The sequence below is a fragment of the Plectropomus leopardus genome, chromosome 10, assembly GCF_026936395.1.
Source record: "Plectropomus leopardus strain MGB_pleo_1.0 chromosome 10, ASM2693639v1, whole genome shotgun sequence".
Taxonomy (NCBI): domain Eukaryota; kingdom Metazoa; phylum Chordata; class Actinopteri; order Perciformes; family Serranidae; genus Plectropomus; species Plectropomus leopardus.
This window is the reverse complement of record NC_142185.1, coordinates 33,887,485-33,913,140: the sequence shown is the minus strand read 5'-3', so window position 1 is coordinate 33,913,140 and position 25,656 is coordinate 33,887,485. Positions and strand designations below refer to the sequence as shown.

Below are 25,656 nucleotides of genomic sequence, written 5' to 3'. Positions count from 1 at the left end.
AGAGGTGTTTGCCATAGATACGATTTCCGTTGTGCTCTGGAGTTTTGGCAGAAAAATGTCTTGATGGGATTCGGTACAAGACCTTTAATATGCAGGTGAAGACCGAACAGTACAGATGAGCTGGCACAAATCATCTAATCCTTACTGCTGGAGAGATTATTGGAAAGCTCCACAGTCTCTCTGCTTGGTGAGAGCTGCAGCTGTCAGTCAGATCTCAGGATGCAGCCAAACGTTATTTATAAGATGTTTATTTATAGAGATTTGTGCTTCAGAAAGCTGTGTTCTGTCTTAGGACTGTGCATCAAGTTTATCATCAGATTTATCTTTTATCAGCCCAAATGTGTTTAATATTTACATTAAAAAACAAAAATCTATCTTATACCTGCTGCAAAGTGTGCATAGTGCAGCGCAACTTTCGCTGCTAGTTTCAGACGGATGCAGTCGTCATGTTGACAGCCAGCGCTTACGTTCTGTAAGTGCACTTTCACCCATCTGTGTGCTCACAGGCGTGTAGGCTTTAAAATAAGGTGCGGTCAGGTGCATTATTGGCTTATTGTTACTTTGAGGCAGCAGAAAGCGATAGCTGCTCTGACTAACAAACACCTGATGTAGAGTCAGAATGTTACAGTATTTTCCTGCTATTTAAAGGAGGCATTATTCAGATAGTGAGAGTAACCTATAAAGCTGGGTTCGCAACACACACACACACACACACACACACACACACACACACACACACACACACACGGGGGGGCATGAATGAGTGAAATAAATAACACATTATTAATGAGAAAAATGTTAATAACTTTCTATAAAATGTGAAAACAGCAGAGCTGCAGTCAGACTCCACATTAGGAGAAACGCTGTGAGCATTTACACACGAGGAGCAGCGTAATTTCATTTATTGTTGCAGCTAAAAGTTTAGCTCTGTTTCCTCTGTTGAGTTTTTATTTTTTGCTGCTTGAGTGTCTCACCATATTGGCTGCAGTGACATCACTGCTTTGACTGCATTACTCCCAGCAGGAAACAGCTGGTTGCTCCAGTTTGCTGAATATGCCATGTGCCAGCAGTGTGCCAGCTGCAGGCCAACAGGACTGTTAAATTCCAAACCCCAAACCCACCTATGATTAATTAGGGGAATAAATACAACCTCTTTGCCCCTTTGTACCTTAATTTCTGCTCAGACTATGCACCATTTAACTTGCAAAAGTGGTTGGAAACACCCTAAATGCACACGTGCCGTGCACATTAGACCATGTGCTATACATGGTTTTAATAGGAGCACAAATCTTTTGTTTTATATCCTAAATAGTTGAATGGAGAGTAGCTACAGTGTCTAGTTGGATGTTTAACCATCCAATCCCAGAGTCCAGTCCATAAGTCAACAACTCAAAAAATATTTTTTATGTATTTAAAGAAAGAGTTAATGCTATATTTGTAGTTAAAATTTTAAATACAAACTTTATTCTTAATAAAATAGATTTTAGGTCACTACGTCCATCTTTAATCCTCCTGCTCAGCTCAAAGTGATATTAATAATCACAGTCAGTGTCTAAAGAAGGCGAGCTGTGACTTGGCCGTCTCGGGCAAACACCGTGTGACCTTTGAATCGTCTTAAACGGAGATCCTGTCTGATGAAATCAAACCAAGATAAACAGGGAGGGGAAGGTTTTTTTTAATAAGTCTTCTCACTGTAACCAAAGAAACAGAGTTGGCACCTATGAGGAAGTGAAGCCACACAAACTAAAGTCACAGTGAGTTTCTCAATCTGTGAGTTTCACTCCAGAACACAAAATTAGTCTCTCTCTCCCAACCTGAACACATTATTTTTCCTCTGTTTGCTTGTCTGTGAATTATATTTGAACTGCTTGATAACTCTTATCTCCTGTATCTAAAAGAAGGAGAGAGCCAGTTATCATCGCACAGCTCTGTTGGCACAGACTGCTCATGCCGAGGGGGATATTTGCTCTGTTTCCTCTCAGCTGGATTCAATCAGCAGCAGATACAGCTGTGGGAAAAATCTCACCGGCAGCAGCAGCAGCAGCAGCAGCAGCAGCAGCAGCAGCACTGTCCGTAAGCTGCATTCAGACCATCAACAAACCAGGAACAGTGTTGAACCTGGCTGACTTTCTGCCTCACAGTCATCAAGAGCGAGAATCAAGCCGATTATTTCCCAGACTTGTGGAAATTCTCATGTTATTATCAACAGCTGTTCAGTGTTTTGGTGTTTGATGAGTCTTCAAGCTCTGTTCCTCGAACTGGACTTCAAGATAAAATAAGATAAGCCTTTTTTTTGGCCCAGAACTGGGAAATTTCCATTATTACAGTAGTAAAGGGATATCAAAGCAATTTATGTACAGGATATATAAAGCAAAAAAAAACAACAACAATATAAACAGAATTTGTGGATCTACCAGCTGGTACCTGTAGAAACAAACATGCCTTATGTTTGTTGGGAAATTCACTTTATTCCACAAGTTCTCATCAGCTCCTTGTCGAAAAGTTTATATTCTTACACTTATTGTCCTTATTAAATAGAAAAATACAGCCACACACCTCCTGAATTAAATTTTCCCTCCTTCACCGAGCTAAGGTTAGCTTAACTGCCTTGTTAACTCATCGTAAAACCAGCTCAACAGAAACAATATAAAACTGACCAAAACCAATTTGGTTCGTCTTGCCACTGTTCCAACAATCTCCAGCTCTGGTTTGGCCAAAATAAACCCTCAATTCAACCAGTTAAATGTGAAAGTATGCTGGCAGCTGCATGCTGTTTTTACTCACGCACTACTTTTACATGCACAGTTTAGTGGAGCTAAAGTTAAAGCTCGATTAGGTTATTTCGAATATTTTCACCACTTTACCGTGCTGCAAGACAGGCGACTGGGATTTGAAGCCGTTACATCAAAAACAGCAGACTGTATTGAGAAAAACAGTAATTTTACACCACTGAACTCAGCTGTTGGGGAAGTTAAAGAGGAGACAAGATTCTAATATGTCTAAACTTAAACTACTATAGATTTTTTTAGGAGACTAAAATATGTTTTGCTGTGGTCCCGACACAGCAGGACATCACTTAGCTTCCACGCAGGTGTTGTGGGATGTAATTCATTTATTAGAGGTGGTGGGTGGCTGGGAGGGACTTTTTTAAAATAAACTTTTTTTAAAATAAATATAAAATACTACCTTTTTAATCTGTATGTCCCTCACAGAAGCTAAAATTAAAAACACAAGTCCCTCCTTAGTGCTAGCATTTTTTTCTAATGCCTGGCCTGTTCTGCAGCACCTCTTCCACCTCAAAAGTAACAAACAGTCCCTCTTAGAGGGAGGCTGAATACTGAGTCCACTTAAAGTTTGACGGAGGTGTTTACATGACGAAATAGCTCAATTTCCAATAGAATTATCAGGGTGTTTTAGTCCGATTCTTAGAAATTCAATTTAGTCCGATTTCAGTCAGACTAACATGTTTACATGTATTTTAAAAGTCCAGTTTTTGTCGGATTAACACAGTAATTCGACTTTTTCTAACATCGTGTCATAAATCAGGCTTAAAAGTGCATCGAGTATATATAAATATAAATATATCCTGGTAGAAATATATTGTAATATGTTTGAAGACTCTTTCACCACAGTTGGGGTGTTTTCTCAGCGTCTCTCTGAGCAGAAGCAGAGGTCAGGTGACACAGGACGGTGGGACATCTTAATTGCTTTGAGTTTTGCTCAGACCTCTGTGTGGTGGCCACTTTGTATTCTGCACAGGCCTCAGTTAAGATCTGTATTGAGTCCTGGATCCAATGAGAAATGCTCGCAAGGGGCAGCTTCATACATGCTGTCACACAGAGAGCTTCAGCGTGGAGGAATTCTTCCCCAGAACCCCCCGTGCTCTTCCCTCGGCCGCTTTATTTTCCTCGGGGATGGGAACGGGTGGTGGGGGAGCTGAGGGTGAGGTAGAATAACAGCAGTGAATAGAGAGGGGGCTCTCGGGTGATGGGCCTTGCTCTTGTCTTTTATCCTGAGCAGTGAAAAGAGATGGAGGGTCGCGGCTCAGTGCACCGGGTGCCAAGCTTTCCTCGAGTTTGTACCGAGGATGTGGCCCGGTCCACGGCTCAGGTGTCAGTCACCGCGACTGTGTGAGCGGCCGTCGAGCCCGATGCTGCATCTCAATGACCTGACACAAAAGTAGGCAGGAGGAGGCCTGTGAAACTGCGGGCTGTGAAAGGAGTGAACTGGCAGGAGGAGAAATGCTAGCTGGAGAGTATGTAGTGAAGCCGGCGTCCTTTTCAGTGTAACACCACTGATAATGTATGACCAGTGAATGAGCCTCATGCATATGAATAGCACCACGTCTGCTCGGACATACCACAAGTCCTTAAAAAAAACTTTTTTTTTTTTTTTTTGTCCAAACAGACCAAAAAGCATTTTAATTAAATCATGTGTTGTTGTGTTTTGTCTTCATCTTCATGGTGTTTGTCCCAGTTAATTGAATTTCAGTCATAAGAATTCGATCATCCATACTGATTTCTCCATGGAAACTAGTGTTAATTTTGAAAGCAATTTTAAATTTAGTCTTCGTCTTGAGATGAAAATGCTCATTACTTAAAGTCACATTTTAGTAATTTTTACCCTTCATAATTTTAGTTTAGTTTTAGTTGACAAAAATTCATGACATTTTAGTCAAGTTTTTTTTGTGTGTGTACTTTTCCTGTTTTTGTTTTTTTTTAAAAATTATTTAAAGTTATTTATTTATTTGAAAGTTCTGATTTTAAATTATTTTTAGATAATTATTATAATTAAATTAATTTAATAATTAATTGGGTTTTTTTGGGGGTTTTTTGTTTGGTTGGTTGTTATTGGGGTTTTTTGGGGGGACATTTTTGCTATTTGCTCACCATTTTCTGGGTCATTTTTTCTTCAGCTGCACCTTGCCTTCTTCCCATGTTTGTAAAAGAAATTAAGACAATTTGCCCAAAGTTTTAAAGGGTTAACTCATGAGGGTCACGGCTTAGTACGCCTTTGTGCTCATGACGATAACTAGGTTGCAACCGTGCTTGTTTGTTTCGTGTTTTTTTTTTTTTTTAATTTTTGAAAAGTGCGGCTAATCAACACTGTTAGGAAATGACTGAGATATTTTAAAAACTCTGAAATACACTGGACAGTGCTTTAACTCTCACTTTGACATAGTTTTTAAGCAGACTTTATACTACAGCAGCTTAATAGAATTTCTTAAATTCAGTTACGGCTTTTGGTTTTGTGCCACTCCCACGTACAGCCTGATAAACTTGTCTCGTATCACTCTGATGTTTCCTTGAATGACATTTCTCACCTGACTGTGTTTTGAGGCATTTTCTCAATGAGTTTAGTCTCAATGTATCATCTCGCTCCTTCCTCCACCGTGCCCCCAAATGTCCTCAATTACTTTTACTACTTCCTCCCAAGTTTTCGCCCCTGCTGCTTCTCCACAGCCTCAGAGTTGTCCCAACCAGCCACATGATTGGGTGGACTGGCCTCCTCGCGACTCACATTTACAGTAAATCTAATTGTGTCTGTCATTAACTTGTTAAGCTTCCCGCCCTGGAGTGGAGGGGGAATCCAGGCAATATGTGACGTAGGCATTTCCTGTATCTTGAATCAGCTTGTTATATACTGCTGGATAAAAAAAAAAAAGCTCCACTTCAATCCCCTGCCCCACTGATACCGACAGATCCATGCATGCTCACTGGTATTGGTGTGTTTTTTTTTACATGATAAAACATCCATTTCAAATAATTAGTGTTTTTTATGCGTCTGTCCGTCCATCCCATTCTCATAAAGGCGATTTATCAAGAACGCCTTAAAGGAAGTTGTTCACATTTGGCACAAACATCCACTTGGACTCAAGAATGAACTGATTAGGTTTTAGTGGTCATAGGTGAAGGGTCAGTGCCACTGTGACTGCATCTGTCTAATGAATGGGGTATATGTATATTTAGAACACTTAAAGGGAATTTTTTTAATTTGGCACAAACGTCCACTTTGACTCCACAATTACATTTTTGTGGGCTTAGGTCAAGGTGATGGTGATATTGTCTGTCTCATTCTCATGACCATGATGTCTTTGTCAAATTGGCAAAATTTGTCCACTTGGACCTTTCATCCATCTCATTCTTGTGGACACAATATCTCTAGATCCATTTTAGGTCCACTTGGACTCATGGATGACCTGATTAGATTTTGATGGTCATAGGTCAGGGTCACTGTGGCCTTTTCTTTCGCATTCTTGTGACTGCGATATCTGAAGAGCACCTTGAGGGAATTTTTTGCAAACTTGGCACAAACATACACCTGGATTTAACGATGAATATCTTAGATTTTGGTGGTCAAGGTCAAGGTAGCTGTGGCCTTGTGTTTGTCTCATTTTTGTGAACCCAATGTCTGAGGAAAATCTTGAGGTCATTTTTCAAATTTGGTACAAACATCCACTTGTACTCAAAAGTAAGCTGATTAGATTTTGGTGGTCAAAGATCAGAGGACATGGTCACTTAATTTTTCACATTCTTGTGACAATGATATCTTAACAATTGGAGTTTTTTTTTTTATAAATTTGGCACAAACATCAGTTTGGGCTTAAGGCTGAATTATTAGATTTTGGTGGTCAAAGATCAAGGTCACCATGTACTTCCATCTGTCTTATTTTTTAAATGCCATATTTTAAGCACCACTTGAGGAAATTTCTTTAAGTTTTGCACAAACGTCCACTTTTACTCAACGCCAAACTGATTTTGGTCATCAAAGGTCAAGGTCCCTGTGACCTCTCAGAACATGTTTTAGGCCATAACTCTGTTACAGTACATGTAAGCTGCCTCTGGCAGTAGAGTTTATGCCTGGCTTTCATTATTTACACCTCACATTTCTCAATTTCAGGGATGTATTTACAGTGTGATGTTTCCTTAATTAATTAGTTTATAAAAAAGGGCACGCCCCTAATCTGTGCCGAGGAAGGCTGTGTTTGTCTGACACATTTTAAACAGGCCGGGTATAACCCACGTTTTGACATAATAAATGTTGAAATGCCCTTTGTTCATGAGATCCAAACACTTAGATGTTCCTGCCAAAAACAGCAGGTGCTACAAGGGTGGATTATTTACTTTCGATGCGAGACTCCAGTTTATCTTCTGAGGGTCAAGTGCTTCTGGTCGGAGCTTCAAAGCAGATAATATGGCCTCCCCTCTGCAACAGTTTTGAACCAAAATAGATGAGAACATGCAAGCTTACATCACTATTTCTGCAGCTTTGTGAAGTTGAAATCTGGCATGTTAGCATCAAAATCATCTATCTCAGATCCAGTGAGCTGGAGCCAAACCAGTAGATCATGTGAGCTTTTCTTAGCCGCCACACTCTCATATGTGGTGTTTAAGCTGCAGCAGCCAGTGATTAAATTGATTGCAGCATAATTTCATCAGTTAAAGTCGCAGTAACATGAAAGAAAAAAATCCAGAGGATGGCTGCTGTGATTGAGAAAATGTGAGGAAAATACCAGAAGGACGTGCTCATGTTGGAGCAGAGAAAGCAGCCGGGGTTGGGTTTCTCCTCCTTCCTCTGAGCAATCGAAAGGGTGTAGGTTGTGTCATGTCCCACTTTCTGTGCAGACAAAGCCACATCAGCTGTAAACTCTTCTTTGGGTGAAATCAACCCACTGGTGTAAACATAACTACACCGGGTCATGTGTAGTTCATGTCCACAGGCAGCTGCCAAGTCTTTGCATGCTGGCTGTGTTTACTCAAAGGAGAAGATGTAGGGTGGGATCAGGCCACTTAGAAATACGGAGACACAAGGCGGTTGAAGATATTGTTGTTAAAAGGATAGTTTGGATATTTTAAAGTGGGATTGTATGAGGTATTTATTCTTAGTCAGTGTTATACAAATTGTAGATTTGAGTTCGCATGGCCCCAGTTTGGAGAAGCAGGCAGGTGCAATGCACTGCTGTGGACACGTGCAGCAGCAAAATGCATTTTTGTGCAGTGGTCGAAAGGGGCAAACACGCTGCAATTTAAGAAAACACATACACAGAAAAAACACAAGCGAATTAAGAAAACATCATCAGTTTGAAAACACGAAAAGGATGCAAATATCATTACACACTAAGGGGCTGTTTGCACAGCAACGGTTCTTGCATGAAACTTTAAACTTTGTTGCGGAGACGGCCATGAACATCTTCCCAGTTGGAAAGTGCTGTAAAAAGGTATGGCAGTGAAAATATTCCAAATACAGCGTGCACTTGAATGGTTGTTTTTTTTCTGCGTACTGACAATGAAGAAGTACCTCATACACCTCACCTCGAAAAATCCAGTATCCCTTTAAGAGGCTGTATGGTGTTGCCATTCTTAAATCTCTCAAATCATCTGAACTTGACCTGAACCCATCTCATTTCATAAACAGGAAGTCACTATCCGTCCTCCATCAGTGCCGGTATTTGTACGTTTTCTTTCTAATTCCACTTCTTTTTTCTCTCTCTGAAGGTATCGTTTAACGTTAGTGTGGAGGCGAGGAGCTGCCCTCCCCGCGGCACCGACCAGAGCTTCACCATCAAGCCGGTGGGGTTCAAAGACCGTCTGGAGGTTTCTGTGGATTATCAGTGTGACTGCGGCTGCAGCCGGAGAGCACAAACCAACAGCAGCATCTGCAGCTCCATAGGTACATCATCTCTCAGTGATCATGATTTCTTTTGAGACCTGGATTTACACGGAGCTAAACAATAATAAGAATGATGAATGCTATAATGAATGCAGTCATGAAAACACCTGAATTGGAAATAGCAATTTGTAGGCCTTGAAAAGTTTTGGAAAACTAAATTTACCCTGAAAATTGTGTACTGTTCGAACAATTTAATCCTGTTCCGAATTTTAAATATATATAAATATATATATAAGAACTGATAAGGAGTATCGATGGTCATTTAGAGAATGTATGATCTTTAAAATTTGCTTCAGAGTCATGGAAAAGTCCCGGAAATGTATCAGTAAAAATGTGTATAAACCTTGATAGAAACGTTATTGCAGCAAAAACATTCTGCACTTTGCAATTCATGGTTTGCTCTTTGTATTTTAAACTCTGGTACACAATGAGCAGCTAATTTGCCTTTTCTGATGTTTAATGTTAATTAAAATCCTTCTTGCAGCAGGAAATGCATCACATTTGAAAACAAGGGAACCTAAAAAATCCATGTGAAAATCAGCCCCTGTTAAAACACAAAACCCATAAGCCCTGTTAATCACACAGGAAAGAAAACTGCTGCTGTACAGCTTCCTGTAGGTTTAAAGCTTCATGGAAGTGGAACACCACAATCAGTGCAGCCCGACCTGCTACTTTGACTTCAGTTCCTCAGAAAAAACTCCCACTTTAACCCCATAAATTGATGACTTTCTTTGGCATGATTATGGAGATGCTCTCACATGTGGTGGTTGTTGTTGAGATAATGATGGCCGTAAAAGCCAAAATTATACTCTAACCATAATTTTAAACTTAAAGAGGGGCGCTGAGTTTATGATTATTTCTCTTTATTTGTTCATTTGTTATTTTCAAGGCAGAATATGAAGAAAGGGCGCTAACCGGCGCAGCAGTTTATTACCGGGTTTTTTGGGTTTGCTTGTTTTTAGCGCGACCAGAAGCGCGCCTCCAGCTTGTGGCGCTCGAGGCAGCCTCCTATATCTCCTATGCCAAGAGCCGTCCTGGACAGTATATTTCCTCCTTGTTGATGATCTAAATAAGTCGCTAAATGTTTCTCCTGTTGCGATTTTTTTAATCAGTGCTGCTGAGAGGGTCCGAAAAGCCGCTAAATAGCGATAAAGTCGGCACGTTAGTAGTCCTCTCCTCCCGTCAACCTGGGACCTTAGATCGTCTTGTTAGTTTGTTTTTGGACGTGGAAATGTTGTTTTATTGCATAACATCCATAACAGTGTTTGTGTTGAATTCAGGTTTTTGGGGTCCACACTCAGTAACAGAATAACTACATCAAAACATCTGCTTACAAACTCTCACACAGCTCATGCAGTTTAATCCAAGTCTCGTGTATCCTCAGTGCATCCATTTATCCATGTATGCTCAGTGCTTCATAAACACATGCGGCTTTGCTCAAAGTGTAATTAAAAACACTTTGGCACAATCAGTGCAGCTGCTCTATTAGTCAGTGCATGAGTCTGTTTATGTGGAAGTATTTTAAACAGGAAGGTTTTAGCAAAAATGCATGTGTTTATGAATGACTGAGCATGTGGCTGCATGACTGAATCTGAATGAACTGATGTCTAATCCCTCAGAATAAATAAAGCGGTACACAGAGAGGAAAGTCGTGTATTTAAACCTGTAATCTGTCAGTACAATAAGAAGAACCTCTTTCCCCTGCAGGTACTTATAACTGTGGGACTTGTCGCTGTGAGCCGGGTTATCTGGGCGCCCGCTGTGAGTGCCAGGAGGGCGAGGCCAGCAGCATGTACCTCAGCGCCTGCCGGGAAGCCGAAGGCAAGCAGATCTGCAGCGGGCGAGGAGAGTGCAGCTGCAACCAGTGTCTGTGCTACGAGTCGGAGTTTGGGAAGATTTACGGCAGCTTCTGCGAGTGTGACGACTTCTCCTGCGCCCGACACAAAGGCATCCTCTGCTCAGGTAGGAAATCATCCACCGATGAAGCCGGGTTGTGTGTTTGACTGTGCTGTCAGGGTGATGTTAATTAGGGTCATGATAATTATGTTATCGACGTATTGCACGATATGTGGACATGACCTTAATCAGTTTATTGACCTCTTTACCGCCCATTGCGTTTATATGCGTTTTAGTCAAATTGATGCCAAAATAAACAGCAGGACTTTTCCGACCATTAGAAGACTTTGTCGCAATGATTCTTTTTTTAGTTTTTTCTTCCAATTGTGGAAGTCAGAAGAAAAATAAAAGTACGCCTGAAAGATGACACAGCTTAGCTTACCGGTAGCCTACAGCTGCACGTTAGCTCGCCAACCCCTGGCTACCAGCCAATAAGTTTTACCCTCTCACCACTTCAGCTCGGCTCCCAGGCCGTCCAGCCGCGGCAGAACCGCAGGATTACGGAGGTGACTGCGGTTTTCCCAGAGCCATGTTAAGCTTGTCTATTAGTTGCAGAAGGCATCATATGGTTGTTGTTTTTATTCGCCAAATTTTGTCTCAAACTGAGTTATTTTGTGTTACCGATTTTGTAACGAGAACCTGCTTTATTCAGTGTTTTACTAGTTTGAATCACCTGCTTATTTATTTTATTTATCAGCTCCCAGTAAAAACCTCCTGATCAATAAAGGAATTCTGACTGGGAGAAGCTTCATCTGGTTGCAATCTGAAATCCTCACCGCTAAACGCCACTAAATCTCCCAAAATCTTACACGCTGTAACCCTATAAACATATTTTTAGTTCTTATTTCTGAACATTTTTCAGAGCTAAAAGTCCATTGCTCCTTAAAAAGATGCTCTTACATAATCTCGCTTTAATATTTTCATTTAATCAGCGGCATAAAATGGTCTCTGAATGACAGTAACATTGTTTATTGCTACTATTTCAGAGACAAAATGTCGTCCAACAGGAGTATTTATCATGTCAGGCGTGCTTGTTTTTGACTCCACTGAGCTGCTGTGCTTGTAGCGAGGTGGTGTTTTGGGCTCCAGCTGCTGAGAGACCGCAGCTCCCTGAACTTAATGCGAGTACAAGCTGACATCAAGCATGCTGTCGACTCTTCAGATCTGCTGCTAGTTGTTGCTCTATAATTAAAAATAATGCACATTCATGATGTTGAGTCACGTTCCCGTACCTGCTCTGGGTCTGGGTGTGTCTCGTGGTTGACTCCTCTGCAACCACCAAGCCTTCATTTAGAGGCTGAGCTCCACGAGTCACCTGCAGGGCTGCTGGCTCGGCTCCCAGGAGACGCTCAGACGAGCAGCTGCAATAGCAGTTCAGATGTTCAGCGTGTGTTGTGTTTCGAGTGTCTGCCTCGGAGGGCCTTTTCTGGTCGGAGACTTGTCTTGATGATCGAGGACCTTAGAGAGCTGGACAGATTTTGACTTTGTCTTTCTGGAATTGAAATTGAGATTTGAGACAGATTTAGCCCAAAACATGTGTGACACTGAGATTGTTCAGCGGGGATTCTCATCTTGCTTTGCATGACGGGTTGGTCAGGGGCCAGTCGCAGCAGCCTCGTACATGTTTGTAGATTTTAGGACATTTTTTAGGATTTTAGGATCTTTCCAGGATTTTAAGACGTTTGCAGGATTTGAGGACGTTTGTAGGCTTTTAGGATTTGTAGGCTTTCACAGACTTTAAGACCTTGGGACTGTGGGATTTTAGAGAGTTTCTATGATTCTGGGACATTTCTATGATTCTGGGACATTTCTATGATTCTGGGATGTCCCTAGGATTTCAGTAGGTTCCTTTGATTTTTAAGACGTTTCTCTGATTTGTAGTATGTTTCTGGGATTTCAGGACATTAAGGGCTTAACGAGGACCTCTGTCGAGGGATGCGGGGGACCCTCCTGGCACCTTATGTAGACTGAAAGTACAAAACAGTTCCCAGTGTGAATCACTTTATTCTTATTGTGAGTTAGAGAGTGGGTGGTGGGGCCGCCTGGCAGCCTCTTGGTGGACAGATTTGGCCTGTGGGCTGTATTGTTTTTGTACAGTGTCGGAGCTGAACCACCTTGGCCTTTAATTATCCCCATTTTGCCATCCTGAGGCGTAAATATGCTCCGTTAATCAAAGATTCACGCGCTGATGCCAACTTTGAAATCCTTTCCCTCTCACTGAGCCTTGCGCTTTACTCGGATGCCCAAAGAGGCTCGGTATGAAAAGACAGGTTTGGCTCAGTGTATCTGCTCGGCTCTACCAAACAGGCCGAGGCTGTTGTGTTCCCAGAACATCGGGTCCGCTGGCTCGTCCCCAAGCCAACGGCTGTTTCTGTGAAACCACAGAGAGCGCTTTGTGACAGTGGGGCCAGCTTTGGCACGATCCCCTAACACAATGCCTGCCTCTATTTATCTATAGCCAGTAGAAACAGAAGTCTTTCGTTTAGTCAGCAGCAAGGCCGGACACTCCGAACACACAGACGCAGAATGGCTGTTTGTTTGTGTCGATCATCCATAAGCAGTCATTAAATCTTAACAGTCCGCTACGTCCTGCCGCTCCTCGCTCCTCTCCTCCTCCCTCAGCGTGGTCGCCCAGTGTGCAGACAAAATGAGTTCCTAATGATACCAAACGGTACGCCTCCTCCACACTTTCCTCCGAATCTCCCAGTTAATTATTGTGGGTTGCTCTGTGTAAGACATGCTGTAAAAACTCCTCTTTGCTCGTGCGATTCTAAAAAACCCACAGGGAAAACAATTAAGGTCTGTTTTGAGCCCCTTAGCACGCAAAAATATCTTGTAAACGATATTGTGCTTCTTCTGGATTGGTCACACTCGGCTGAGAGCTGCTCATTTGTAGCCTGATGTCTGAGAAACTCTGCGGTGTTCAGACTGATAAACTGCCTGAAGGCGCAGCAGGTTTTATTAAAGAGGAAATCAGCTGGCACGGTGTCCTCACTGAGGGTTTTTTATGTTTAAATCACTCTTCGTCTCCTTGAATGTCTGAAACAGTTTTCTCATGGAGCTCACTGAGATGCAGATATCAGCCTCTGGATCTGAAATGCTGGTTGGCGATTTAGCCGTGTTGAAATTGTGAAAACGCTTGTCTTATTGTTGTCACGGCAACATGATTTGCTGTGCAGTTGCATTTTGAGGAGAATACAAACCTCTCTTGAGGGCCGTCCATTCACTCTGATCGATCAGCTTTTGCTTTTTGATTACTACAGTGAATCACAGGGCTGCACAGACTATCAGGCATTAATCAGAATCACAATTTTGGCAGTAATAGAAAGAAATGTATATGATACTGATGAAACCTACGAATGTAACGTATCCGTGGTTTAGAGAAACTTAAAATGCCGACATTTTCGTGTGGTGACGGGACTGAGATCTGCTGGCGATTCAGTCATGTCTCTGAATACTGTTCTGTTTCAGTTCATTTTTTTGCCAACTGAAATTGAAATATTGGCGGGCGTGTTAATGCTCACACTTGGCACGGTAGTAAATATCTCAGCTTCATTTAGAGCGATATTTTCTCCCTCCTAGTGCAAGCCAAAACTTTGTCAGTGTTTCTGTTTATCTCTGATATTGTCGTTCTGTCAGAGCTCTTCTGTCTCTCAGTCTGTTTGTCTTTGGCGGCTCCGCCGTCGTCTTTGTCTTCCTCAGCAGTTCTTTGTTGGACTTTGCTTCAGTCAAAGTCTCATCCTTAGTGGAGAGAAAATTAGTTCCACAAATCATCTTGCTTACAACTCAAAGTCTGTTTCTCGCTGGTTTTCGCAGTTAGAGATGATGTGTTGACGCTCAGACTCTGCAACTGTTAAAGCTGGCGTGAGACCTTTTTCCTCCTCCTGGCAGTCAGAGTCAAAACAAAAACACTCAGCATTTCTGCCGGTAAACTCACCACGGCAGCCCCCTCTTGTCTTTTTTTTTTTTCTTTTCCTTTTTTTAAAGCATAATTCATTTCTCTGATTTTAGTTTCTTTTTTTATCGGGAGCATCCACCCATGAAACGTTTCATGGATGTTTTTTGGGTTTTTTCGCCTTAGTTATGTCATACTCTTAAATGCTGCTCTGACACCAGTAAAAATAAGAGCATGGATATAAAATAATAATAATTACATGAATTACCTTAATTAAAAACCAGACTAAATAAATAAAATAAAATATGATCTCTCCCCCCTTCCTTTTTTTTCTTTTTTTAATTTGTATTCAAGCAGTGACAGAAAGAAATGACAACAAAAACGAAGCAAATCTAATGTTAAATAAATAACTTAATCTCTCGTCCCTTTTATTCTGGTGACATGCATCAGCGCTGATGTGCCTGCACGGGAAAGTCAACACAGATACCAAAACTTTGGTATTCTGACAAATACAAAGAGCTTTCTCTGGTGGACGTAGTCTTAATCAGGACTGTATGAACTCGCTTGCTGAGGATTTAAATGTAATGGATGTTCAATTTTTATGTTAAAGTCCAGCTTTAAGCTTTAAGAGTCCCTCAATAGCACTTTTAGGACTGTTTTGCCAATTTCTGATGCTGTAAATAAAAGTTTGACTAAATAATACCCACTTAAAGTTGCCCCAAGAGCTTTTTCTGGAGTCTTTGTAAGTGGATGGAGTTTGACCAGTTGTCATGGCGATCATGGTGATGAGTCAGTTGGCTTGAGGAAATAAAGTTGGGTTGAGGTTGTTATCAAGGTCAAGAATTAACTTTAATGCTTAAAGAATCTACTTTGAATTACTTTTTTGCATCAATGTAATTGAAATTTGAGTCCATTTTTGATCTGCTGGTTATCCAGTCGAAGTTGAATTTGAGGACGCAGGCAGGACATCACACCCAGCTGTGGCTCACGCCTGCTGGACAGACGCTGCTGTGTGTGTGTGTGTGTGTGTGTGTGTGTGTGTGTGTGTGTATACACACGTTAAACGGTTGTGTATGTGTTGCGGTGACACGAGGCAGCCGAACCAGCCAAAACCGCTGGAACACACAGTTCCCCAGTGTGTATTTTTACTGTGAGTTTTTATTCTGGTGTACCAGGAACTTCACTGCCAAAAATGATGGCGACATTTTTACTCGCTTTCTTTTCTTCTCTTCCCAGTGAAATGTGACATCATAAAAGTTGCAGCCATGAGCGGCTCCATGTTGTTGAAAGGTGTTTTTGTGATGCTCGGCTGTGATAGGATATCTCTGCAGCAGCTCTCACTCACTCTGGAGGCTGATGAAGAGATGAGACTCCTGCTAGTTCTCATTTTAATGGACTTGTAGAGTCACTGAGCTATTTGTTTGTTTGTAGATTTATATGAAGTTTACACTGTTTTGTGCCGGGGCAAACTGAGGTTGTACTCAAGATCAAATCAGTGTTGAAACATGTTAAAATCTGACAGGTTGAACTTTATTAAAATAATCCTGGAAACTGATTGCCTTGAAAAAGGAAAGTAAAGCACAAGCATTTAGACCTTTGAAATCTGAAAAAATTGGTTTGATTTCTTCTTTTTATTTAAAAAAAAAAATAGAAAGTGACAAAAAATTACCTTTAAATTAGCTTAAAAATATATAGATAGAATGTTTAGAAAAACATAATAAAATAATTAATTATATTATTAATTATTATAATTTATCATTAAGAATAAGTCAGAAAAATGTTTTTATTTTTGACACTTTTTTTCACACCATTTCCTGTGACTTTTTATGTGTTTTTTGTTTCTTATCTTTTTACTAATATCTTGCTAATATTTGGGTCATTTCGCACCAAGTTACTCATTGCCTTTTTTCCAGTGTTTTTGAAAGAAATCAAGCAACTGGCTCAGGTTTCAAAGGGTTAAAGGAGACAGGAGGACATGGATACGGGAGCAGTAGCTTAAAGCTGGAAGGAGGAGGATGTGCTGTATGTGGAGTCACATGACCTGTGTTGGACGACGGTCTGTCTCTGAATGTTCCGGTAATGTTATCCTCTGTGTGTGTGTGTGTGTGTGTGTGTGTGTGTGTGTGTGTGTGTGTGTGTGTGTGTGTGTGTGTGTGTGTGTGTGTGTGTGTGTTTGTGTGTGTGTGTGTGTGTGTGTGTATGTGTGTGTGTGTGTGTGGCCCCGAGGCTCTCTGGGGAGGATCTTCAAGGTGAACCACATGCAGAAACAGAATACACTTCCTCAGGATACAACTTTTCACTATCAATTTAAGGGGTCATCGTCAAAAAATGGCAGCATATGTGAAGTATTTGTTTAGGAATGGTACTTTTTTTACCCTCAAGTACTCTCCAGCCTCAAAGATGCCGTGTCGTTCGGGCTCCTCTCTCCTGTGTGTGTGTGTGTGTGTTTGTGTGTGTGTGTGTGTGTGTGTGTGTGTGTGTGTGTGTGTGTGTGTGTGTGTGTAACAAGTGAGTCTTGACTTCTTCGTCCTCCTGCCCCCCTGACCCACATCTCCTCTGCACACTCTGCAGCTGCTTCTAAATAATGATCTCAGCGCTCAGCAGGCTTCAGTCGCCAGAAATAGAGCTGCTTTATTTTCCAGACTTGCGCAAACCCTCTTTTACCCCGTAAATATAACCGCTGTCCCAAAGCTGCGTTCTCTGAGAGAGTGTGTGTGTGTGCATGCATGTCCACCGTGTGTGCACGCATGGCAGCGTCTCCTTATAGGGTAAAAGGGAACATGTGTGTTTATTCATGTTCATGCCGAGCGGTACTGGAACCGTGCGTCACTGAAGGGAACGGTTCTCTTCAGGCCCAAAGACACGTTTGGTTTGATCAGTCCGTTTGTTCTATTAAAAGGATTCGATAAACTTTTTTTTTGTAGTTTTAAAACAGCCTGACAGGAAGGGACAGTTACGCTCACTGCAGCAAAAACATGTTAAAACAAAGGAAATACTACTGCAAGTCACTCTAACAGTCCAGAAAATATTTGCAGCTTCAGCTCAAAAGGTGGTATTTTTAAACATAGTTTAAAAAATGAAATTACATCTTGTCCTTTAATCGTGCTAGATCTGCTACTTATTTTCAGGGAATTTTCTTTTTTTGCTTTTTTTGCCATTTTTTTAGTTAATCTTTGCCTACTTTATATGTTTTTGGAAATAATCAAGGCAATTTGCTTAGGTTTCAAAGGGTTAAAGTCGCACATATTGGCAGAAATGATCATTTACAATACAACATAATAGAGCATTGAGCCCTGTGAGGTGAACGTGGTCTTTCATTTTTTCTGTCTGACTTAACAAAGCTGAGCAGCACCTGACACCCCACCTCCCACCCCGAGCTAAAACAAACACCGGATGACTCCTCCCGCTCCTCCACCGCTCTTTGAGACTTGACTGAACTTGACCGCTGCAGACAAAGACCTCAGGTGTCTCTGCGGAAAAAAACGCAGGTACCAGACCACACCCTGATCCTCTCTGTGTGGAGACGAATAAAGCTCCTGAGAAACCTGCAGGTGTTTCTCTCCACCGGAGTTAGTTTGAGGTCTTAATGTGACTTTATGTGTTTGTATTTGGTTAGTGCGTGGAATTATGGGGCTTGGGAATGAACGGAAAACTCAGGAATGCCCTTTTAACCCTTTGAAACCTGAGAGCAAAGTGGTATGAGGGGAAAGGCAACAAGACATGGCCCAAAATGGTTAAAAAAAGTTACTAGAGTTAGTTACTAGAACATTACCTGAAATAGAGCACAAAAAACAACAAAAAAACACTTAAAAAGTGCAAATCAATACATTATAAAAAAAATTAAAATAATAGTTTAAAAAAAACAACTATATATATATATTTTTTTTTTCTGTAACATAATTTAAAATCATTATGTAAAAATAGAACTATTGTAATTATGAAATTAATAATGACTATAATTTTTTAATCCCCTAATTTTTGATTAGGGGATTTATTTTTTTGAAATTTTCTTGTCACCTTTTTACTAATTTCTTGCAATTTTATGGGACATTTTCTGCCAATTCGGTCATTGCCTTTTTCCCCCCGTGTTTTAGAAAGAAATCAAGGCAATTTGTTCAAAGGGTTTCAGAGGGTCGAATATCCTGTGAAAGTCTTCTGAACGCATCACAAGAAAACTGATGTTGACCCAGATTTCAACAGTTTAAATTAGAAATCGTCTACGGGTTCATATTTTTAAGCAAACCTCAAAAGTTCATGGCTGGTCCCAGTTTGACTCTGCAGCCACAAAAACAGCCCGAATCAAGTCAGACTCACACAGCTACACTCACTGTGTGTGTGTGTGTGTGTGTGTCTGTGTGTGTGTGTGTGTGTGTGTGTGTGTGTGTGTGTGTGTGTGTGTGTGTGTGTGTGCCTGATGCATGAACAGAATCATGTGAAAAGCATCAATAGTGTTTGGGTTTCATTATTTGGGCTCAGCAGCTGTTTTCAGGGCTCAATCTGAAGTCTGTCAGGGTTTTGACAGCTCGGCCTCGTGGGTGGTTCTTCAGCATTAAATGCTCCCCAGGATTTAGATCCTTAAAGATAAACAGCTGACTGTAATTGCCTTAGATCACAGCTGCACGCTCGATGTTCGATGCGTGCTGTGGCGGTCACACTGTGTTGAAGCAGAGCGCTGAGGAGAAAATAAATAAAGGGGAGCTCCTGAATTCAGCTTGTTGTGGAGATGGTGGAAGGACCGGGATGCAAAGCAAATTGGTGCGATTTCTTTCAAAAGATGAGAAATGTTCCATGAATTGGAAAAAAAAAGGAAAATTTAAATCTAGGGGAAAAAACAACAAAAGTTGTCACAAAATTATTATAAATTTTCAAGCAACTTTTTCATTCTTATTTATTTTTTAACTTTCTCTTTTATTTAAAAAAAATAAAATAATAATTTTCAGGTTTTTTTTTTTTTTTTCTTTTCTTCACCAGACATGGCCTTTTTCCCATATTTTTTGAAAGACACTTTTAATCTCGAGGTTTTTCTGGTTAAATAAAGGTGAAATAGATACATTTAAAAAGATGCCAGAGGAATCTCGTGGCTGAAAGGAGATTTGTTTTATTGTTTTGATAACCATTTCTGTGCTGCCACAGATCCAAGACAAAATCAACAGTATAAATTATAAAAACTTTATCAAGCTTAGCTTTCAGTATTCCTGTATTTTCGATCAGTCTTCACTTTGATGAATAATAGAACAAATTCTTCGAGCCTCGGTTGTTCTTAATTGTATTTATAAGTTTATTACAACACAAATCTGTCTTGAGAAGCTCTCGGCAGCTCGTTCATGGACAGAAATATACCAAAAACTTCAAGTTGCTGTCTGTAATTCTGGAGAAAGATAGTTGATTGTTGAGTCGGTCCAAAGTTACATACAAAAGCTTTCAATTTAAATGGCATTCGCTCATCCTTTCACAGTTGGTCCCACATCCGGAATCACGTCTGATCACCTGGGAGACGTGAAAATATTGTCTGTTTACCATGGACGACGTCCTCGTCTTGTCTTCGCCTCCAGACACACGGAGCCTCCTCACATGCCGACAGAAGGACTCGGAGGCCTTTAAAAATAAACCGCAACCTTCACACATTCATGTTGACATTCACGTACCTTCATGTCTGATAATTATTCCCCCGCAGTCAGCAAACGAAGTGCTGACGCAGCAGCTGTCAGTAACAAACAGAGTTATGACTCGGGTCACAGAGTAATCATTGTGTCTCCGTGTCGTCCTCCTGTCCTTCCTTTTTATAGGCTTTTGTCTTCTGCTCGCTGTGAGTAATTTGAGTGGACGTCAAGGCGTCCTATGACTCTGACTCTGAGGAGAATCTACAAGTAAACACTATTTTCAGGGCTGTAATGATTGTTGTCTGTCAGACGTGATGGTATCTACATAAAAAACCAACGTCCGAGCTGCTGAGGCCTGTAATTGATCGGCTGCTGCGTGCTCTTTTGGTTTTAGGAGCTCTGCAGGCTGCTTATTTAAAAGGTGGCGTTATTCGTCTACTTTTACTAACACACAAACCAAAGAAGAAGATGATGTTTGTCTTTGAAGGCTTTACCTCCCAACGTGTCCACAGACCTGATATTGGCTCTGAGATCGTTTCTGATGACAAACAGCCCGTCTCAGCGGACGAGAGACAACGTGTCTCGGCCTGCACATTTTAATAGCCCACATTTTTTGCTGTTTCACCCTCACACACACACACACACACGCGCACACATGGTAGTAATATTGTTTTAACAGGCCTTTAAAGGGAACACATAAGCTAAAAATTGTGTAGCATGTCCCAAATTGAAGTTTGTGTTGAAGTTAGTTCCTCCAGGATTTCTCGTGTTTTTGGGCCTGATTTGGCCCTAAAATGATTTCGCGGCAGTTTTTCCGTAAACTTGCATTTCACGTTTCATTGTTTGTTACACTTCAGCTCCGGCTATAACCGAAGCCGGAGGCATCATGTTTTCATGTTGGCCGTCCCAATTTCACGAACGTGATATCTCAAAAACATCTCGCGGGAATTTCTTCAAATTTGGCACAAATGTTCACTTGGACTCGAGGATGAACTGATTAGATTTGTGAGGGTCAAAGGTCAAGCTCATTGTAACCACATCGCTGTCATTCTCATGATCGTTATTATCGTCAATAATGATTTAAGGGAATTTCTTAAAATTTGGACCAACTGATTTAATTTTGGTGGCTAAATGTCAAAAGTCCAGGTCACTGGGACGTGGCGTCTGTCTCACGACCACGGCTCAACCAAGCTTGGCTTTGGCGCTCTGCTGGAAACATAAAAACACACATTTCCACACACTTACATCTTTGCAAAGTTTACTTTATTCTGAAGGGTTATTCAGAATAAAGTGAACCGTTGCATAGATGTAGGTACGATCTTCATTGCAAGGTCAAATTTGGAATGAACACCCATTTGGACTCAAGGATGAACTGATTGGATTTCGTTAAAGGTGAAGGTCAGACTACTACAGTTCAAGAAAAACCTTGACTGAATTTCTTAAAGTTTGAGATTAAAGTCTGTTTGGACTCGAGGAAGAACTGATTAGAGTTTGAAGGTCAAACATCACTTTGACCTTGTTTCTGTCTCATTTCGTGAACTTCGAGATGATCTTCAGGGAATTTCCAAAATTTTAAACATTCACTTGGACTCAAGAATGAACTGAAGTCTTTATTTGGGTCAAGTTTAGTGAAATTATGCTCTGCTGTATGTCAGTAGTTGACGTGAAGGTGCCCGATTAGTTTGGGCCGAGTGGTTATTACACGTCGCACCTTTAACGCCATCGTTTGTCATAGTTTCATGCCAGCGATCGCCGAGGCGGTCTGTCTGTGCGTCAGCCCCATTCTCATGAGCGCGATTTCTTCAAAACATCTTGAGGGATTTTTTTCAGTTGAATTTAAAGTTTTGAATTTGTATACATTGAAAAATAAAGGTAAAAATATTTATTGAGAATTAAATATTAGAGGCAAAAAATTCAGATACATAATTTTAATGCATGAATGTGGCTGTTTAATGTCAAAATCAGATGCAACAGATTTACTTCCATAGGTGAGGTTTTCCTTAAAATCAATATCAAGAAGTATTTAGCTGCTGAAATTGGCATTTAACAGCGTCCTCTCCCTCCGTTTCCCCTCCGTGGAGTTTGCTTATTTTCCCTCGTGGGGCAGAAAAGCTTTGGCAGCTCTGAGTTTGGAGAAGCAGACAGAAGATCCTCTGTGTGTTGTGTCTCCCTCTTATCTTATCAGAACAGTATGTATCCCAGCCCTGAGGGAGGATTAGAGATCATTTCTGATGAATGACAAAATGTGACTGTCCGAGTTTAAACTTTGTGTCCTCAAGTAAACCTGAAGAACCTGAAGTCTCTGCTCGGAGAAATGACACAAGCGAGACTCGAGATTTTTGATGTTATTTTATCCCGGCTGTGAATTTTCGGTGAAAAAAACCAAACTTGTGCCTCATCAGCAGTTTGGTTGCTCGCTGACTCGCCTTGTTTACAGAAGCCGCTGTCACTCAGAGGTTTCACAGGGCATATTTAGAGCATTTCTCCGCCGGGTGTTTTTGTGGTTCTGATTGAAAGCTTCACTTCTGTTTCCATCTCGGTTTTTAAGTCTGGAGGGGAGAGTTTTGCTGAGTTGAAGCATTTGACAGACTGATATGATATTTTACCACAAATGTGCAGGATTCTCTCACAAATGAGTGTTTGTGCGTCTTTATTTAACTTTTCCCTAAAAAGAGGAAATGAGCCCAAACAAACCAGCCCTCGTTTCGTCTTAATTTTTCTCTATATGTTTTTCACTCAAACGCACACAAAAAAAGAAATCAAGCCCGTCTGAGCCTGTGACCAAACAGTCATTTTATCCCTCAGTCTGCTGTGTAATTAGCTGCAGCGGTTTGGTGATATTGTTCTGCTGTCAGAGCTCTCAGTTAGAGTCATCCAGTCAGATTCTGCGCTGCTTCCCAGGGTCAGGGAGGGGCTGCACGCTGGGATAGATTCGTCTGGCCGAAATAATTAGTGCACGGAGACATATTTAGACAAAGAAGCAACACCACAAGATGTGCTGGTATTAACTTGAATGCATAAGTGGTGTTTAGTTGTGCATCTAAGTGCTTTTTTTAGAATGCTATGTGGTACTTTGAACTTTTGTCTGTCCCAAAGACCACCACTGTGGCTGCGCTTGAATCACACAAAAGTTCCAATGGTGACATTTTTTTTTAACTGCAGATAAAATAAATGAAAAAATAACATTGTAGAGCTAAAAGCAGTTGATCAAGTTGCCGATGGACCACAAAGTTAATCAGACTATTATGTTAAACAATTAATCGTGTAATAAGAGACTCAAAAAAATAAATAAAAACAAAAATCTGCTTTAAATGGTAGTATTTATGTTTATTTTAAATAAAATGTCACATCCCGGCCACCCGCTTCCTCTGATAAATAAAGTACAGTCCCACAACACCGGCACAGAAGCTTAACGACGTACTGCTGTGGACGGGCCGCAGCAAAACAGATTTAAGCCACCTAAAAAAAAAAATAAAATTCAAATGAAAAAAAATAAAATTCAAATGAACATATACAACCTTTTTTTGAACATGCTGCAGTGTGTCGATTCTGAATATGACTAACGTTACCATGGAAACAGGAAGTTGTGCCCTTAAGCTTCAAACGGACTGCTGCTTGGGTTTATTATTTATCATCATTCATATTTCAGTAGCAGCATTATTTTAAGGATTATATGCAGGTATGTCAGCAATGTGCTGCAGGAGTTCCCACAGGAAACTGGCACAGGAAGTAGAGCCTGTACTCTTCATCCTCCCCGGAGACGCACTCTTTTTTTTTTCTCTGACTTTAGGAATTCTTTGTGCAATGCCTGTGAATCAGGGTGCACCACAAGCATTTCAAATATTCATTGAAGCTTTTTATCAGCTGAGAGCAGAAAATAGGGCAGCGCTTCAGTCTGCTGCTGGAGATGTTGGAGGTTAGAGTTCATGTTTTCTTTCCTCACGCACACAAACACGCCACAGCCGCTGGGACACAGGCAGCTCTTTGAGCGCCACTGCAGAGCAGGAAGTGACTGTTTCTCTCTCTGGGTCAACAGTGCGATCAGAGGGAGCGTTTTCGGCCCTCCGTACAGTCCCTCTGCGTGCTACCACATCGTATCACGCACCGCATTGTTAATGAGGGTGACTGAGTTCAGTGTGACGCCTCCACAACAGATAAAGAATCTTGGCTCCACGTAAAACTGATTTTATGAGTTTTTTGCTGCGTTCGTGTGATGGAAGATCGTAGTTTCCGAGTTGAGAAGACGTTTTTCGACTTTGTTGTGTTCATGTGCTTTGAGGTTGTAAATCAGGAACAATGTGGAGGCTGTGAAGAGGATGGATTAAATTTTAATGTTAAGAGTGTTTAAACAAGATGATTGATAGCTTTTTCCAGCTTATTTATATATTTTTATATATATATATATTATCTCTTATATTTTAATTTTGATCTAGGTCACTACATGAACAGCAGTTTACATTAATATCATATTACACTAAACGTGTGATAAAAATACATGAATTAATAGAAATGTGTATAACCATTGACCAGACATTGATGTTTGCCCGCCATGTTTATGCATTCATGACTTTAAGTCTGCAACTCGTGTTATAAAATAACGTTTTCATTGTGAGTATACTCGTCTGGCTGCTTTATAGTTAAAAGTTTGCTTGCCTACTGCAGCTAATAGATGCATTCTCTAAAATGTGCAGCTATTAAAAGTAAATGATAGGAACAAAATAACGAAATCTATCATTTTCACAGTCAATTGTTGACACTGTTTCCATTTCTGCTGCCCTGAAATGTCACAACTTGGCAACTCGGGTATGATCAAAATTTCCCAATTTCCCACTCTGAAGGCAGCATCAGTCTGTTTCAAATCTAAAAGAAGCTTTTTAAACATTTCGTTATCTCCTATCCGCGGCTCTCTGTGCTGTGTTTGTGGCATTGAACCTGTTTTTTATTCCCAGCAGTGCTTATGGCATCAAACTTTGGTGTTTGTAACATCGCAGTATTTTCCTGCAGCATTTGTAGCACTGAATCTGGGTGTGTTTTACTTAATCTCTGGGTTTTAGGCAACACATCGCAGCATCGCTCAGCAGCATTTATGGCATCAAACGTGGTGTTTTTAGCGCCACATTGCAGCGCTCCCCAGCACCGTGTGGCGCTGCACGTTTGTGGTTTTCACTGATGCATCGTGGCATTTCCCTCCATGATTTCATGTCACTGAACGTAGGTGTTTTTAGCTGCACATCGCAGTGTTTTCCAGGGGCATTTGAGCCGGGGAAGGTTGGACTTTTTTACCTGCACATCGTGCTGATTTCTAGCCGTGTTTATGGAATCAAAGCTGGGGGGTTTTGGAGGAACGAAACAATGTTTCCCAGCCTTGTTTGCGGCAACACTTTGCAGCGTTTCCCAGCACCATTGTTGGCATCGAACTTGTTTTTAGCTGCTCATTGCTGTATTCCTCAGTCGGGTTTGTGGCACCAAACCAGGTTTTTTTGTTTTTTTGCCTTTTTTACTGACACATTGCTGCGGTACCCAGTCGCGTCCTCAGTTGTTTTAAGACAAAACATGATCTCGTCAAATCCATAACTAAGAAGTTTTTGTGCCTTA

At 41.0% G+C, this 25,656-nt stretch overlaps 1 protein-coding gene across 1 annotated transcript in view; it reads left to right on the top strand.

Moving 5' to 3' along the window:
- itgb5 (integrin, beta 5) overlaps positions 1 to 25,656 on the top strand; it is a 61,411-nt gene that overhangs the window by 17,563 nt on the left and 18,192 nt on the right. Inside the window, exons 10-11 of the mRNA XM_042494305.2 lie at positions 8,496 to 8,670; positions 10,378 to 10,632. Coding sequence (XP_042350239.1) covers positions 8,496 to 8,670; positions 10,378 to 10,632 — 430 coding nt within the window. The remainder of the gene's footprint in view (positions 1 to 8,495; positions 8,671 to 10,377; positions 10,633 to 25,656) is intronic.